This window comes from Drosophila miranda, chromosome XR, assembly GCF_003369915.1.
Source record: "Drosophila miranda strain MSH22 chromosome XR, D.miranda_PacBio2.1, whole genome shotgun sequence".
Classification (NCBI taxonomy): Eukaryota; Metazoa; Arthropoda; class Insecta; order Diptera; family Drosophilidae; genus Drosophila; species Drosophila miranda.
The window spans coordinates 7,933,944-7,952,624 of NC_046674.1; the positions used below are offsets into that span (position 1 = coordinate 7,933,944).

General features: G+C 46.3%; 2 protein-coding genes across 8 annotated transcripts in view; one reads left to right on the forward strand and one right to left on the reverse strand.

The window, feature by feature from the left end:
* The window catches only part of LOC108152825 (protein TANC2), a 55,153-nt gene that overhangs the window by 26,610 nt on the left and 9,862 nt on the right, over nucleotides 1-18,681 (reverse strand). For 2 of the 7 annotated variants that reach the window (XM_017282424.2, XM_017282423.2), the window contains exons 1-2: nucleotides 16,136-16,382; nucleotides 15,144-15,728 (exon numbers count right to left, since the gene is read on the reverse strand). The exons of 4 other annotated variants lie outside the window; for them this stretch is intronic. In XM_017282424.2, coding sequence (XP_017137913.1) covers nucleotides 15,144-15,396 — 253 coding nt within the window. In that variant the 5' untranslated portion in view covers nucleotides 15,397-15,728; nucleotides 16,136-16,382. Of the gene's footprint in view, nucleotides 1-15,143; nucleotides 15,729-16,135; nucleotides 16,383-18,681 lie in introns of those variants that run through there. One more of the 7 variants, XM_033387812.1, reaches the window with a different exon arrangement.
* LOC108165229 (trichohyalin) lies at nucleotides 4,138-5,916 on the forward strand. The gene has a single exon (XM_017301268.2). It carries the CDS (start codon nucleotides 4,153-4,155, stop codon nucleotides 5,842-5,844), a length of 1,692 nt encoding a protein of 563 aa, XP_017156757.1. The 5' UTR covers nucleotides 4,138-4,152; the 3' UTR covers nucleotides 5,845-5,916.

The window sequence follows — 18,681 nt, forward strand, 5'->3', positions numbered from 1 at the left end:
TTGCTATCACGTGTGGGCGCCACTCTCCAAGTGGTTCGTATTGGAACGGAGTGGAGTCGAGTGGAGTGGATACCTCAACATAATGCAACACCTTCTCCCCATCCACCATCCCCCGCCCCATTCCCCTATAATGTGTGTAAGATTTAATTTCCCCCCTTTCTACCGCGTATCTATCCGTTTATTGTATCGTTTAAGACGCTTTCTTTGCCCCATTCTATCGAGTATCTGTATCTGGAATCATTAATCAATTCCCTCTTTCGTTGGGGCGTGGCTGGTAAATATTTTGACCAATATTTCGTGCCAGTTTTTGTTTCTCTCTTGTTTTTTTCTCTGAATTTTTAATTTGCTATAAATAGAGCGTGTGATTGAGTCGGTCTTTTCAGTTTTTCTGTTTCAGAATTGGTCGTAAACTGTGTAATGCCTTTTGATTGATTGTTTTCGTTTTTTTCCAAAGGAATATTGCCAATATTTCGATGTGTAAATGGAACTTGAAGTAGGAACTTGATGGCTGACAGATTGAATTGGATCTCATTTGAGTTTAGGGTCTGTGTTCCACAATGTTTCATGTTCCATGTCCCATGGACACGGTATTCATGGAGAACTTATTGCTGGTAATATCAGATGGCCATAGTTTGGATCTAACCACCTGATTAATGGAGCAGCAACAAGCGAAGCTCAAGTAAACCTCAGATTATGGCCGGAACATGATCGGCGTCGAGAAGAGCAGCAGCAGATCGACTGGCAAGAGTATTGCAGGCGTGCTGGTGTTCGTTGTCTGTCAATGGATGACAAAACCAGTGTAAAACCCCATGTTGAGCCCCACTCGCCGCTCGCCGCTCGCCGCTCGCCTGCCACATGCTTGGGCAATTTGCCACGCTGTTTAGACTGTATCAAATTCGAAAATAAACCCCAGCTAGCAGCAACAAATTGCCATCGAAAACGTGATCGAGTTGACATTGAAATGTGTTTTTTTGTTGGCAAACAACACATACCATGCCTCGTACTCGCACTGGCATCGCCCTATGAAATCAGCCTAAGCCGCCGCATAATACTTTCAGAGTATGGAAAACTCAGCTGTAGAACAGAACGGAACGGAATAGAATAGAACGGAGTGGACCGGATCGAAACGCTTCAATTGATAATGAAACTATTTAATTGAGAGTTCAGCGCCAGAATTAACCCCACCAATTCCACAAAATTGAAAAGCCTCAACATCAATTTGCGTCTCCCCTCGATTTGATTTGGGAATAGGAGCCATATATATGAATACTATTTACCACTCATGCGAGATGACATAAGCCACCAGAGTATTCGGGCGGGGCGGGGGGTTCATAGTTTATTCAGTCTTTCAGCTTCGATTGCGAATTACTTGACCGACAGGTTCATAAATCAAATCGCAATTCAAACTCAGCTCCCAGCATGGGTGTAAATGCTCCCAGCTCCCGAGATAAAAAACAGGAAATGGCAGTGATTATAGAAAAGCCTTACATATACCATCATTGGATTGGAACAAAGATGATATCATGTAAAGCTTTTGGCTACATTTCTGAAACCTTGTTAAGGCCACAAAAGATGAGATATAGATTACTGGGAACGATTGCTGCTTCTTCTGTTTTCATCTATTTTCTGGGCGGAGAATCCTGTCGATCCTTGACGATCCTGTCGTTAGAGAAAGATCTTGACCAGTGGTGGACTAACTTGTGTGGAAGTGGAGCTTCTTTTGGGCAAGCAGAAGAGGTTCCGATACGAAAGAATCGAAAGGTTGGGGTAGTTCTCCAGGAGAAATCTCTTGGTCGCTTGGCTATTTGGTAATTTGGTTAATTATCGATTGGATTGGCTATGTCTTAAGCGTATTAATCAGATATAATACATATAAATACTTTCACGTTGCTTATTAAAGTAAAAACTATTCCATGAATTTCCGGCTACGATTTTCCCCACCAGAAGACGCCACAGAACTTTTGCAGGCAGCGCTAGTTTATAATAAGAATCTTTGGAGGGGAAACTTCTGTTTTCAGTTCCCCACAGAATAGAATCGGCTCTGCAGAAGCTGTGTTTCTCTATAAACAGTGTTTCAAGTGTTTAGTGACTCTTTAGCAGGGGATCTTTGGAGTGAAACGTCTTTTAATTGCATGTTAATTGCTCTCCAACCAAGAAGCAGACCAGACCCAAGAGGAACTCCACAGAAAGAGAGAGAGAGAGAGAGAGAGGGAAACAGTGTGCAGGTCGGTAAAAGATACAAAGAACAGCTAAGGAGGCGAGAGAGGAACTTGGTCAACGTTTAAGTCATTGGGGACTGGGGGAGTGGGGGACCGGGGGACTGGACTGCTGTTTGCTCTGTTTCTGTTTCTGTCTCAGTTCTTTCTCTGTTTCTGCTGGTACGAGTAGTCCCCCAGGTTTGGTTTGGTCCGGAGCTGGAGCTGGAGCCAGAGCTGGAGTGCAGGTCCAGGTCTAAAACAGTTGCACTCATTTGTTGTCCCGGTCGTTGTTCTTGTTCTTGTTCTTGTTCGCCATTCTGTTCTGATCTCTCGAGTGCCAGTCAGTACCTACTAAAGTACGTGTGGTTATGGCCGGGCTCTGCTTCTGCTTCTGCCTTTGCCCCTGCCCCTGCCCCGCCTCTGCCTCTGCCTCTGAGTCTTCGTCTGAAAACAAAGACAAGTTTTTCAAGTTTTCCGACAGGGGGCACATGAAGTCATTCAAGTGGAAGCAACAACGAGGCTGGACGGTAGTCAGAGGCGGTGGACAGGCGAAAGGCATTGCCGCTGCTGGTGCCTCTGGAGCGGAGCTGCTGTCATTCGCACTTGAAGATCAAGTGATATATGTCTGGCTGTCTCCCTGTCCCTCTGTACCGCTCTCTACCTCTCGATCGAAGACAAAGTAGAATCTGAAATCGACAGACAGAAAGATAGATAGCCCTGGCACTACAGTCGTATATTTACATGGGTATCAAGGCAATGGTCTATGGGGAATCAATAAGCTTCGATTAGATAAGAATCGAGGTGGGGGGGAAGGGGGATCGAGTGGTGCAGAAGGTGTTATAGAACACCACTTCAGGCAACAAGAATTGTGAAATGACAGAGTGCCCTACAAAGTGAAACCACTGAGAGCCCACTAAAAGTGCACTGCAATCGCTGGGTAATCTATAAAAATGCACCGTTTAATATTCAACAAGTTTGAAAAGCTTCGGCTTGGAAAGTAAACACCAGATTGCCATTGGAAATGATCTAATAATGTTCGTTCTCACCGGTTCCCTTCTACAAAGTCTTGTTCGGCCTTTGGCTGGAACGTGGAGCCACCTTTATCGCCCTCGCAATGGGGTTTTGTGTCGGTATATTATGGGCTTTTTCCTTGGTGGGGCTCGGAAAACACCCCCCCAGCAAACGCTGAAAAGGGCGAGGCACTGACCCAATTCAAAGCCCACTGAATATTCGTCGGGTCTTTAAAAGTATTCATTGTGGTGGCTCTCTTCCGTGCCATCCGATTCACAGCCAAGTGCTAATTAAACTAATCGAAGGGCTCTTGAGGTGGCAGCCAAATGAAGCGTGCCCTCCAGGGCTGGCTGGTTGCTTCAATCCAAACCAGATTCAATCAGATCGAATCTGCTCGGACCAGCCAGTGTGCGCATTACGGGTACTACGAGTACGGGTACGGGCATGGGGTATCTGTTTGGCTAACACTGTAATTGGCTAAAAGCATCTAGCAATCTTTATCACGAAACCTGTCACTTGTTGCTGCGTTGCGAGTGTATGCCGAATGGCTGCAACATAACTTTTGGACATAATTAAGCCATCAAAACGAGCAGGCCAGGCCAAAATGCTGGCCATTTGCGTTGACAGTTGTCACAGAGCACACCGGCACACCGGCACACCGGCACACGGGCACACGGGCACGCGAAAAACACTAATTAATTAAAATAAACTACTTAAAATGTCGACAATTTCTGTTTTGGCATTTGGTTGCAACATTTGTGGGATCGTGTGATGATATCTTCATTTGTTGGACTTCATTCCAAAGCCACTCGCATGGGAAACAGCCCCAAACAATCTCCTGACAACCAGGAGCCCCCCTCCCAGCACCCAGGAAACCCCCTCGCCATGGAAACACATCAACAAACAACCATTGGGCGTCCAGTTTTCAGCCAATCCTCTTGCCATGCAGTACTCCTGGCTGCCGCAGGAGCGCCGTGAGGTGATAGTCCGCGAGAAGCCGCCGTTGGTCATCTCAAGCAAGCGGTTTGCCCGCATCCAGGCCAATGCCAGCCAGGCGGCCCAGCAGGAGCGCCAGTACCGGCTCCAGCTGCGTGACCAGGCGGAGGAGCAGCTGCGCGCCGGGGGCGAGGAGCTGCTGCGTCAGTTCGGGGGCAGAAAGCTGTGCATCACCAAGGCGGAGGAGTGCCGCAGGGAGCTGGAGCAGCTGCGGGAGCAGGAGCTGGAGGCCAAGCGACTGGCGGAGGAGGAGAGTGCTGCCTCCCGGCGGGAGGCACAGAGCAGGCAGAAGGAGCGCATAGCGGCGGCCCAACAGCTGCTGGAGCAGCTGCGTCCGGGGCCGCGGGAGCTGCAGTGTGCCAGGCTCCAGAGCGAGGTCCTGCGCAGTGTCCAGGCCCAGCGGCAGGTGCAGGAGACCTTCGCCCAGGCCCTGGAGCGGCAGGCGGAGCGGGACAGGCGCATCTACCACGAGCAGGTGCTCAACGGGATAGAGGAGGCCCAGCGGCGTCGGGCCGAGCGCTGCCAGCAGCTCGGGGAGCACAAGCAGGACCTGCTCAGCGCCATCGCAGAGCGGGAGAAGGAGCGCCAGGCGGCCAAGGCCGAGGAGCACGAGCAGGCACGCCAGGAGCGGGAGCGGAACCAGCGGCAGCTGAGGGAGCAGCAGCGCAGGGACGAAGAGATGCGGACCTCCAGGCGGCGGCAGAAGCGGGAGGAGGCTCTCGCCTCCCTGGCCATGGCGGAGCAGCGTCAGCAGCGGCTCCTCATGCTGGAGGAGGTGGAGCAGGTCCAGTGCGATGTCCACAACGAGGCCAAGGGGCGCCTGGAGCAGATGAAGCGGGAAAGGACCCGTAGCCGCGTCCAGCAGCGCATCCAGCGCAATGAGAAGCTCGCGCAGGAGCAGGCCCCTCGCCTGCACTACAGCGCCGGAGAGGATGAGGCGCGCCACGAGCGCCAGCTGGTGGAGATGCAAAAGGCCCACAGTGCGGAGCAGGCCAGGCGCCGTCAGAGCCGGGAGAGGGTGAAAAACTCCCGTCTGGCCATTCAGCGGGAGGCGGAGCAGCTGGCCCAGGCCTCCAGAGAGCAGGGAGAGGCCGACAAACGGGAAGCCGTCGATCTTCGCCTAAAGAACGACCTCGTCCACGTGCAGTTCAAGCGGCAGCAGCGTCAGGAGCAGCTCCAGCGCATGCGGCAGCTGCGCCAGCAGCTGGACGAGCAGGTGCGGCAGCGGCACGAGGAGGAGAGGCGACCGGACACCAACTACAACCGGGAGGCGCAGATGGAGTGTCTGCGCGAGGATGCCTTCTTCTTCGACTACGCCCGCCAGCTGATGGACACGGCCCGGGCCAGGGGCTGTCCGCTGAAGCCCTTTGTCCGGGCCGTGGGGCAGTACAAGAACGAGAACCGCATTGGGGCCGGCATCCGCGTGCCACCGCATCTGGTGACGCGCCTGTCCATGGGCCGACGCACTGCCGGCGACAGCCCGGCCGAGGCGGCGGTCAAGGCCCAGTCAAGTGCGGAGGAGGCCAAGCTGGCCGAGGAGGAGGAGCAGCAGCGGCGTAATATCGAGGAGAATCTCAAGAAGATCGAGGCCTTGGTGCTGGCCGAGGCCACAGCCAAAGCAGAGATCCCGAAGGGATAAACCCTGGCTAAGGGATCACTCGCTTGCCACTTGTATCTTTAGTACCTCTACACACACGCACAATAAAGAGAAACCCCACAACCAACAACCCGTGGAACTGTGCCCTTAACTTGACTTTGTTTCTGGCTGTAACTTGAAGTCGAAATATGGTATTCCATTACGGGGGCAACGGCAACCCGAATACGAGTCGTATTGAATTGCGATTAAAAATACGAATATACGAAATCCAATTCGCTGCAGGATCGATTTCCAGTGCCATTACTCACTGAAGTAATCGAATTCCTCCATTAGTGGTGTCGTGTCCCGTGGGTAAGTAACGACATCATCACCAAAAGATACAAGATACATGCAAGGAGCTAGCTCTCGTTGAGGCTCTCCCTGGGTGTCGGGTGAAAGCTCCTACTTTTTACTTGAGATAAAGATGTAGATTTAGATAGATATATGGTCTGCCAGCAAAGTGTGAAGAGAATGCTCCCAAATTTAAAGAGCGGGAAATACACTTGAAACAGTGCGATGTCCCAGGAGTCTGGATAGTCCCTGAGGACTAGGCGTGGACAGACATGGCTCTATCGACTCGGCATTTGATGCTGATCAAGAATATATACACTTAATGGGGTCGGAAACGCTTCCTTCTGGGCGTTACACACACCCCCTTTCACCACAAATCTACTTTAGATATATGTATATGTAGATCATCTACTGACACAAAAGTTTAAGCCATTGAGTAAGCGAGTAAATTGAGTAAATTATCTGGTTCGACTTGTCACTCAAATGGGGTTTGCCAGAGGTTCGCTCTGGGCTTTGGGCTTTGGGCTTTGGGTTCTGTTTGCCTTCTTGGCAAACGTCTGGCAATGAATGGGTGGCGTGGCGTGGCGTGGCGTGGTGGGGCGGTAGTGGGGGCATTTATGTGTATTAGTATCGGTGTCTATTTGCCTGACGCTTAAAAGTTTTTATCTTTCTGTGGTTCTGTGGCTCTGTGGCTCTGTGGCTCTATGGTTGTGCTTGTGTCGTCGTGAACTTGTTGATTTTAGATACAAAGTCGAGTCGTTGTTGCCGTTGCCTGTTACTGCTGCTGTCAGCGTTGCTGTCGCTGTACGTTGTATTTGCGCAACCAAAAAACAACAGAAAAAAAATACAATTCAGTTCTACCGCCGAACTGAACCTGAACCTGAAGGTTAATTGTATCTTCTGCTATGCTTTTTGTGCATTTTGTGTGTTCGAAACGAAACGAAACCAAAGCTAAAGTCAGCCCAAAAGGAAGCCAGACATTTATGAAATATTGTGTCCACACATTCGACTGTTCTCGGAACCGATGTTTGAATTATCGTATGAATTGGGGCGGTGGACACAGGTAGGCTGCTCTGTTCCCTTTGTTGTTCTTCCAGTCAATTAGTTGAAGGATTTGGCAGCTAAACTGGTTATGAGAACACACGACTAATTGTGTTTAATGATTTGGCAAATGAAGCGATTCGACAGCAGACAGTCTCGTCTTTTTGTTTAGTTTGTGCGACAAAATGTGGTACAACCGAGTAGTTTCCAGGCGGAATACTTCCTATTTCCTATACCTGTTCGTGGGCTCTGAAGCTCGCCGGATGATCTAACCTTCTGTTGGTTGACCAAATTATGGGGTTTGGCCTAAAAGGTTTCACCATTCAAATATTTACCTACAAAAGTGTGAAGTTTTCTTCTACCAAAGATGTAAATGGGAACCAAGACTTACCTAAAAGTAGAAAAAAAACAATTGTTAAAAATAAGAGGGTATAAATATACCTAATATATATATGCATTCGGGATTAGCTTTGATCAAATAATGTCCATTATATACTCATATATCTCCTACAAAAAAAAAAACCTCCACTAAAATAAAAATAAACTTTTTTTGTCGAGCAAAATGTACTACAATTCCCTAAACATTTTAATGGCTCATTAAAAAAAACAAGGCAGACAAACAATTCCATGAAATTTAAGTAGCACACAGAATCATAAAAACAAAAGACACATGTGGCATCGGAAGCATTATCTCTCTGTCTCTCTCGCTCTATCTCTCTTACACAACCTCTTGCGGCAGAGCGGAGCATTCAAGAAAAAGATCGCTAAAGATCGACAGAGAGACGAACGAATTTGTATCTAGCGCGAGTCGATTGGAACTAATTGCCTTGACATTTCGCTTGGATAACCCATAACCACCCCTTCCCCACCCCAAATACTTCCAGTTGAGATGGCAGTCGTAGGGTTCTGCAAAGCACTTGACAGCAATTGAGTGTGACTCGCAACATGGCGCTAGTCCCCCCTACCCACTCCCCACTCCCCGGAAGACCATTTAGAGTATTTGTAATGCCATGCGAAATTATCAGAGCGCCATGGGAGGTATTTCATGCTCTGGCACATTGCAGGAGGAATCGTTAGACAATTGATTACATATTTCCAAGATTTTACAGATTTTAATCGATTTACGAGCAGCCCAGCACACGACAAGTGGTGTCAGGGCCGTGCCAGCAGCTAGATAATGCAGAAACCTTCAGAATAACAATAAATAGAATAACATTACAATCAAGGAATCGTGTCTTACAAAACTTGTGCTTTGTGCTATGAAAATAAAAGTAAAGCACAAAACATAGAGCTTGAAACGATTAATCGTAATCTGGGCAGCGCAGCTCTTCCGCTTTGTACTGCACGGGTACTTGGACTCGTGTACTTATAAATACTGTATTGTACATCCGTAATTAATCAAATTCTGCTTCGAAATGTGCATACAAATAAATGGCATTCGCATTCGCATTCGCATTGTGTGAGAAATAAGCAGCAGCGGCGGCAGGAACGGAACCCAGAGCTGGCTTTTATAATAAAAATGTTTAAAATTTACGAGACAAAGGCGCAGCACTGACGCGGCAGCATGTTTGTCGACAGCGGCGCGGGGAGATATATATATTCGCATGGGACTTTCGGTAAGTGTTGGTAAACATCAGAAAAGAGAGAAGCTGCAGAGGGCACAGTGGGCCAAAAACAACAAACCTTGTTTGATGGTTGTGTTTTTGAACAACAGTTTTTTCTTTCTAGTCTTAGCCCTGGTCTATAATTTATGTTTTTAGCTGCATTTAACCGGCAGGCAGGCAGGCAGGCAGGCCACCGATCGCATTTGGTAGTCGTGCCTGGTCGTTTGGGCCATGGAAATTTGACAGAGGCCCGGACGGACTTCCTTGGCCAGTTGCCGTTGGCCCGTTCCGTTCCATTCCGTTCGGTTTGTGTTCCATATCGCCCATTGAGCATCGCAACGCATAAATCAAACTTTGGTCTCTCGGCGCAGAGGTTTTTCTTCAGACACAGCCACAGACACAAACAAATTGTCGGGTATTCAAAAATGTTTGGCTATATCAAGTTGCGCTCCAGCTTCTTGGAAGTTGGTCGGTCCGCGGACCTCGCGGTCCGGGCCGCTGGTTGGACCCACAAATTTATTGCCTTTTAATGCTGCGAAAACTTCTTTTCTCTCCTCCGCTTTGTCCCCTCTGTGGCGTTGACACTGTAGCGGTAAATGCTGATAAATTAATTCGCTGCAACGCCGTGTTGCAACGCTGCAGCATCGTTGCATGTGGCAGATGGACGCTTCAGGTGAGTCAGCGTCAGCGTCAGCGTGCCCCCAAAAAAGGTTCGACAAGAAACTTCCACAAAATGTCAAAATAACGGGCCAAAAGGGTTTGTGAAAGCTTTTTTTGGAATTTGCGAAAAAGGTTTTTTGGAAAGTCCAACAGAAAAAAAAAAAAAAAAAGTCCATATATCGGGAATATTTTATGCACAGAAAATGTCTTCTAAGAATATGCGAGTATTCGACATCCGTCAATGACCGACCCGTCGCCCGGCAGAACGCAGAAGAACTCAATGTTAATCTCTTTGGAGCCCCCAAGTGTCGGATCAACATTTTTTGTAATGAATAAACCTTACCAAAAAGAAAGAGAACAAAGAAAAGAAGTTGAAGAAACTCTTCCTGTTCCGTTGCTGTTGTTGTTGTTGTTGTTGCTTGTTTTTTCTCAGAGATGAGTCTTCTAATTAAAAGAAATGTTTAGTCATTAGGCCGTAATTTCACTTGAGGTGAAAGTCAGAGCTTCCAGTCGAGAGGAGAGACGAAAGACAAAGCAAAAAGCGCAGAGCACTCGTAAATCATCATCTGAGCGGCAATTAAACAGAGTGGGAAAGAAAAACACTTAATAAATTACCGCAATTCGACACGCCCACTTTGTAAAAACAAAATAATAATAATAATAATAATAATAAAAATGATAAACAGCGTGCCAAAGGGGGAAGCCATAAATGGATGAATGGACGAATGAATGAATGTGAATACACCCAAATCGCATGTTCATTTACCAGATATTACTCACAAAATAATCGCAACTCGTTTTTGCATCAAGTACTTTGTGTAAATGCGGACAAAATTTTCAATTTCCATATGGAGTGCCCTTCAAATTTATTGCCCACGCATCTGCCTTTTTGGCAAGACTCTTGGCCCGGCTCTAAGAAATGGCTCAGATATGAAGTGGCAGTAGATAGAAATCGCTTTGATGCAGACAAAGAAAGTACTTTTCTGAGATTTTTGAGATGAAAGTGGAAGATATTCATATCAGTTTGTGATTTATGGACATTTTTATTTCTAAAGTTACAGACTTTATTAACAGATCGATGTTCTCTCAATATCCCCTAGAAATGTGTGCCCACTCTCTCTGGAAAACTGGAAAACAAAAGCTGAGTGGAGCTGTCAAAATCGATCGATTCTGCTTACAATTGCTCATTCCTTTGGTATTTGTTGCGCGAAATTCGAAGACCTTTCGATTAGATATCTATAACGGGGATACACAGATACGACACATACAAGCAGAGACATGTACGTACAGGTACGTACAGGTACGTTCGTACTTTGGCCGCTGAGGGCCGGGCCGCACCTGTTGCACTGCTTTGCCAAATCGATAAGGCTTTTCTTCTGTCGTTGTCGTTGTCGCTGTTGTTGTTGTGGCAGCTGCGGCGCCAAGCAATAAGTCCAGCCGACGTTTTTCAATATTTACAAATAATTAAAAACGGTAATTGGCTTTGCTTGTTGTCGTCGTCACTTCGCCGCTCCCCAGACCCCAGCCACGGCGAGAGGTTCGAAAACTATTCCAATTTTTGTCGTTTGCTTTGCAAATTGTCGCGTCGCCAAAAAAATAATAATAATATGGGAAATAGAGTCGAAATAGAGCTTTGGGGTTTGGGGTCTGGGCTTTGGGGTTTGTGGATTTTGAGTGCAAATATTAAAGGGTAAATTTGCATGTGTAAACAAAAGTCAACAAATGTTAGCGTTGAGCGTTTTTTGCACGTTTTGCTTTGTGGGGTTTTTATTTGTACGTTTATTTCTGTGCAGTGCATGAGATCTATCGCGAGTGTTGATCTTAACTCTTGTGCGGAGGGGAAAACGTGACTTTTGGCAACTTTTTCGTTTCTAGAGTTTCAGCAGGGAAGATGGGAAGAGTTTAAGTGAAGAGATTACGAAGGTTGATACGGTAATGGTAGATCTCCCAGCCGCCCAGCCCCCCAGTCCCGGAGAGCTGTCCTCCCCGGATGATGTCAAGGCAAACAAAAACTCCAACGATTCCTCACACAAATATGTACGCATGCCCTCTTGAAACACATTGTCTCCATATGCTTAATCCATTCAAGGTTTTCTCCCATCGCCAATTAAATTTTTATGAATGTAATTGCAAATCCATTGAACAGAGATCGCGCAATATCTTCCAAGAGATACGAGTACGTACTACTGTACGTACGTACTCGTACATTTTGGTTTCTTTCGTTTTCCATTCGTTTGGCACTCCGTTTGATGTCGTTCGTTGGTCGTTGGCCATGTCCTCGGCTACTTGTTCATGTCTCTTTCCACACACACCACACACACACACACACACATCACAGGGAGCTGCCGACACGACAGGCAGACAGAGACAGAGACAGATGCATGGACAACTGTCTTACGCCTACAACTTCACGGCAGCTACTCGTACAAACAGTAGTTACTCGCAAAGACTCCAAAAAAGACTCCCGATACGAGATGGGAGAGATATGAACTGTTGTTTCTGCTGCTGCTGGTGTTTTTTTTTATTTTTTATCTACACTAAAAAAAAAAGACTGTTACGCAGTGGCTGGCAGCTCCTTGTTTTTGCTGTTTTTTTTTTTCAATTTTGAAATCCACGAAGAATTGGGGGTGTGGGGAGAAAATCCCCATAAATGTGCAAATAATTAATTGGTTTTGTTGTTGCCTTTAAGCGTGTTAGAGGCTTAACCTTAGATACGAAATTTATGCAATGCTAAGATCCGATCAAAGACTACCGAATTTTTTTGATTTTATTGCTAATTTGATTAAAATTATTATTATTTTTATTATTATACTGGCTTATAAGTCATTGAATGTGCATGTTCTTTGAAGAAGAATCGCACATCGATGTCAATTAACGATATGCCACAATTATTGATTGCCTCAATTAAGAGTATTATTCTTTCAGTCCCCGAATTGCGGTCACCAGATGAATAATATTCGCTTGCTAATCGCCCAGAGAGGGAGAGAGTACTCAATCAAGAGAAAAGTTTCGCCAGAAGAGAGTGCAACGGAAGCCACCAGCCCCAACAACTGTCCATCTGTGTGTGTCTCTGTCTGCAACAAGTTTTGCCTGCCTGCCTGCCTGCTTGTCTGCCAGGCAGAGTTGATTTCAAAATAATGAGTTAATAAAATGCATGAAGAAAGACCCCAGCGATGTGGAGACACACCGCGGCGAGAGAACGGGGTGCAGATGGATATGCGCTTGCGCAAAGTGTCAAATAATTCAAAATGTCACAGCAAATGCAAAAGCAAATCGAAAGCCATTTTTTTCCCCCAGCTGTGGACATCTTTATGCTGGCGAATCGTTGTCTTTATGGGAGCGACCCTCGGAGTAATGAATCCTTGAACACTTGGAATACTAGTACGGCGAAATCAGAGTACTGGCTAGTCGGATTGGCTTCCCCCCCATCGACCCTGGACATGTTGCAATCTTGGCGCGGCAACACTTTAGGCGCTCATTTAGTCGGGCAACCCGCGGAGATGGTGCTGCTTCTGCCACACAATTAAGCAGAGCCAGACCGCGACCTCCTCTTCCTCCTCCTCCTCAACACTGCGCCCTGCCTCTACGACTGACCCGACAATTTTTTGCATTTCCAACTAATTCGCCAGCAGCGCCGCTCCACTCAGAGTTTTGCCTATAAATCTCACTCAGAGTGCAACCTAATGAGGCCTGAGGGTGTGTTTTGGCAGCAAATTAACTCATTGCCACTCCGGCTCGCGGTTCTTCATCTTTTGCATGGATCTCCCTTTCTAATTTTTGTGGTGTGTCCGCGGACACAGACGCTCTGACATTGAGACAGCCCCCACAGACCCAGAGATCGGCATGCAAATGCGGAGCGAACGGCTAAATCTAAAAATATGCAAGTTATTTGCCTGCCATCGGCCGGGCAGCAGGCAGCAGCTAGCAGACATCTCGCCTTAATTAGACTTGTTATGACTGGTCAGTTTTGCAATTTGCAATTAAAACTATGCACACGAGTGCTTCGACAGCTGCCCCGAGAAGTGGGAATGGGATTGGAAGCAGCGTTCAAATGCCCCAGCCGCAGCTACTCCACTCCTGCCTTGATTCAGCCTTCAGTTGAACGAAAGAGTCAAGAACTAACACGGAATCGTATTGGATAGGGCTCTGGGCTTGAACGCTGGTTACCATTTCGAAAGGATTATTGGCCCTCTAGATTTTTGTGGGTACGAGTGTACCAGGATGCTTTATCCCATCTCCTAGAGATCCTTGAGAGCTGTCTTAACATATCAAGTTCAAGTTCCGTCCATTCAGTTTCTAATGCCGCACAAAGGATCTTCAAGTCCACTCGAACAAATAAATTCCAGGCCACAGAACCAAAACTTTTTCCACATTTCAATCGAAAGGCTTGAGAGCGACTCAACTTTAACCTTCAACTTGGAATCGTGGTGGTGGGGGGGTGAGGGGAAGAGAGTCTACCCAGCAAACACTTGATACACTTCCATGGCCCCCGGCTCGGTCGAACAACAACAATGTTCCCTACTATGCTGCTGTCTTTGTCTTGACTGTTAACAAATTTCCAAGTAAAATATTTCTGGGAATTCTTTCCCAAACACAGCAACAGCAACAGCAACAGCAACAACCACAGCGACTGGCAAACAAAGCGCATGTGCCGACATCCCCTCAAACTTCCCCCCTCTGTCTCTCTTTCTCCCTCTCCCTCTACATACACTTGGCTGTGTCTCTTTCGGCTTCTCTTTTTGGCATGCGCAATGAAAAAGCAAAGAAGAAGCTTTCGACGATGATTGCGCAAGCGCAACTAAAGCAGCAGCAGAAGCAGCAAGCAGCAGACAGCAAAAAAGAAGAGTGATGCAGAGAAGAGCGGAGGAGGCAGAGGAGGCAGAGGAAGCAGAGGAAGAGGACAGCCCTGCGAAGAGACTGGAATTTTTATGGCATTTCACATGGTTGAAGCTCACACTTACACATCCTCCTGCACTCACTCCCCCATCCAAGCCATGTCTGCTGCAACAACAAAAGACTTCCATTGTCTCTCTCTCTCTCCTCAGGCTCTTGTGGGTTCAAGGGGAGAGAACGAACGAAACCGGCGCGACATGTAAATTAGTGCAAAAGTATTTGCATTTTAATGTAAATCCAACAACGACAACAACAGCAACAGCGACAGCCACAGTGCAATGCCGCCGCCGCTGCAAAGTCAATTTGAACAGAAAATTGCAATTAATGCAATTTACATTGTAAATTTCAGCTAAAAGAGGGAACCCTTTATCAGTTGGGGACATCAAAAGTACTGCAAGCTGAAAAGAGTAAATGCGATTTGCGAAATTGAAGCCATTCCAATGAAGGAGATGAGATGATGGCCACAAGATAAGGCTCGGGCGATCAAAAGAAACCGCTCGCCAGCGGAGTTCATTTCGAAGAGCTTTCCCAGTGCGAGTACAATAAATAAATGGACAGCAGACTCGGGTTTTGTTTGGGCCAGAGCTTTCTTTTGGTCAAAACAGTGTACCTGACCACACTTCACTTGTCCACTTGTCCGGAAACTAGAAAGATAATTATCTAGCAACTATTCCGTATAAAATATTGTGTGTACAAAAAAACCCAATGATGCACCTCCACCAATGCGAAACATGACAATTAACGGTAAATGACTCTTAACTTATGACACCGAAATGAGTGAGTGGCTTTTGGGCTCCAAAGGAGATGCTTTACCTAAAAAACTGCAGCTATTCCCGCTTCCAGATCGACGACCGGTTGTTTTATTGCAGCTCCAATTATTTTCAAAATTTCCTTTATCCTTTGCGCTGCCGCTGCCGCTGTGGTTGTTGTTGTTGTTGTTATGATTGTTGCTGTTGTTGTTGCTGTTGCCGATTATAAAGCTTGTGGTCTGGCTGTTGGTGTTGTTATTTCGGGTTATGTTGCTGGTGCCTTTGCCACTCGAAGAGCGGTTGGTTAGTGGGAACATGGCATGTATCTTTTGTGGTTCGCTGTGGGTTCGTTGGTTGCCTCATGTACAAGTATCTCAGCATCGGTATCTGTAGCTGTAGCTGTTGCTGTTGCTGTAGCTGCAAGATGGATGCAGTTCCAGCTGCCGCTGCCTGTTGGCTGCTGCCGGTGAGGCGAATCCTTTCAAGTCGTTGCCCTGGCTGCCGGGCGCCTGATTTAGCCTTGTTTCTTGCTGCCTAAATTCTTGTCTTCTTTCTCGTTCTCTTCTCTGTCACACTTTTTGTAGCACGTTCTTTTTGTCGTTCTTTTTTTCAAGTCGTTTTCTTTCGTTTGTTTCGTTTTTTAACTGCACTTAAAAATAAATAAAAAAATACATGCAGATAAAATAAATCACTAAATATAGATGTTGGCTTTTCATTTTACGCTTTTTCTCTCATTAGATTGGCTAGTTGGTTCTCTGTGGATCCTCTTTTTTTGTTTTGGCCATACATTTTTGGCAAAGAATTTTACTGTTATATTTTCTTTTCTGTTACTGTTTTAAGGTGAAGCAATTTCATAAAATTTCGTAGTTGCTACCCACATGACGCGAATCATTTCTTATTATACTATCTTATCCCTCGTTATGGGGAGGAGTCATCAATTTATAAACAGTAAAATACTTTTCACACAAAACTAGAGGAATTCCTAGACGATTATGCACACACATACTGCACACACTGAAACAAACAATAGTATTTATACTCAGGTAGGTTTATTACATTTTTCTTCAGTGCATTCCACATAACTCATCACCTGCCGCAACGGCACATGTGAACTCTGTTTAACTTAGCAATTTTGCACATTTGTTTGGGAATTTGACATACGAGTATGTGTTTCTGAAATGAGAACCGTATCCAAAGTAGCGACGATGCCGGGCCCGTCCGTCCGTACGATTGATCGCGGTTGGCCAAAAGCCGTTGCTGGGCCGAGAGGTGCGCGTGCGCGAGCTTTAAAATGCGTTTTGAAACTGAGCGGCAGAAAGCCAGACACATGGTATAACTATGCCGAGATATACCTTGCGGCAAGGTAAGGGCAGCTCAGCGAGCGGCCACTTTTTGCGAGGCCCAAATATATATTCGTTTTTAATTCAATGTTTTTATAGCAAACATTTCGATCGTGTGGTTTTCTTAACATGATGGTTTTGTGATTCTTTTCTTGTTAAAATGCACAAATGTTTCAATGTTTTTATAGCAAACATTTCGATCGTGTGGTTTTCTTAACATGATGGTTTTGTGATTCTTTTCTTGTTAAAATGCACAAAATATAAATCAAAATACATGAATTGTTATTGCAAGCAGAAAATACACCGCATAAGCATGCGCGCCTGCACTTTCTATATTCGGAAAGAATTTGGTGCCTCAAAAAGAGAGAACTCGCTCGGCTGGCCCCACCTTTTAATGTTATACCAAAGCCAGACAAGTGTCCGACTCTCTCCGCACAGCGGGCTGAGAGCGTGCGCAACTCTCGTGCACATTTACCGGTTTTCCAAGACCCAAGGCACAGTTCAGAGTGTGCTTGCGCTCTCGTCGTCGTTCCTCCTCTCTCCCGCTGGTTGTCTTTCTGCTCTCCAGCTGATAAGCGATCTCCGCACGGCGCTCGTTTCGGCGCTCGGCGTGCGTTGGTTTGGTTGTCTCTGCGTCTGTCTTATCAGTTCCACTATCACTCTTTTTTTTCAATTTGTGTGGAAGCATTCATTCACGCTGAGTTCTAGTATTTGTATTTGTTCTTTATGGGTTTTGACTGATTGAGGTGCTGACTTGGTCGCGTCGCTTATCGCTTGCTCTCCCTTACCTCCCTCCGCACACACCGCATCCGGCTGACCGAGGAGCGAATGATGACGCAAGCAGATGTAGGTGACTCTTCTCTCCAGGGGCTCCTCTCAGATAAGTGACTGGTTGAAAGTGAGTGGATTAGGCAAGACTTCGATTGGCCGAGGATGAGGTGGAAGGTGGAATGGTGTCACTCTACAGGGTGCCGTCGGGACTCCCTTGAAATTATTCTACGGCCTACACTCTACACAGGTTCTTCACCCAACATTATTATTTTCGAATATTTACATAAATTAAATGATAAGATACGAGTCCTATTTGATCAGTTCCTTCCATCGGGGAAATGTAACAGTAGTTTTTGGGGCCAGGTGTCATAGGAATCCCATCACAAACCAAAGTCAACAATTCCTTAAAGAACAGAATTCTATTTTCACCACAATCACCATCAACACCATTTCTGGTAGCTTACCAGTCAAATGGGAAGGTTACCCAAGTTTTGAAACATTTCGATAGCTGAAAGCCCCACTGAACTTTCAATTACATTAGAATTAATCTACTCATTAGGGTAGAAAGGAGAAGAAACAAAGGCCCGCCCGTCCGCGTACAGCTCACGTAGTGTAATCTTCGAGCAATAACAATAATGGTTTGTAATCGCTCGACATGTTCGTGTTCGTTTCCATGTGTTCGTGTTGGTCGTAGATCCCTCCTCAGTTATTGAGTCCATGTAAAGCGCTCAAATGAGCTCATACCTGTGACACAATCTTGATTAATGGGCTTTGATTATGGTAAGAGGGCAACGAGGAGAACGATGGGGAGCCATTCTATTACAAGTCGGTTGTAGAAATCTTTGGCACAGAGAAATCTAGAAAATTACATTTAATTACAGGAATCTACTTGATAAGAGAACCATAAATATTAAGGCTGATCTAGAAACACTTACAAATAAAACCCAAACTGATTTGAACATTTGGCAATGTTGCGGGTAAGCTCTAAATTTCTGGGAATTAGTTCTTCCAGTTCTCATTCGATTGAATTCTTGGACTTTTATCCTTTTTTTGTCGTAAATTCTGTTTAATCAGGAACCAAGTAAATGGTTTCCATCCTAGGCACTTTCATTATCGCAACACTGAACAAGAGTAACTACAGAGTTCAACTCATAAATATTGAAAGAGCAATTGCGAAATTCAAATTCAAGTGCATCGATTGTGGGAAATCCCCGACGTCGGCGACTCCTCGCCGACTCGGGGCTTATCGAACACACAAAATGCATTCAACGCAGTGCGTGCGCTGGGATTTTATTGAGGCTCCTATCTGGATCCGAGCCTGGGATCCATCCGTGCCAATAAATAGTTACCGGGTCCCGTCCCCCGTTTGGGTCCAGCTGTGCCCGCGGGCTACAAAGTTGCAATGGCAACTGTGTCCGAGTGTTGGCCTCTCGCATCCGTCAGATACAGATAGTTTTCAGCCGGTTTCTCGATTCGTTGTTGGTCCATTCA

What these genes read in the sequence shown, in the direction of transcription:
- LOC108165229 (XM_017301268.2), top strand. Translation starts at nt 4,153, where the DNA reads ATGCAGTACTCCTGGCTGCCGCAGGAGCGCCGTGAGGTGATAGTCCGC.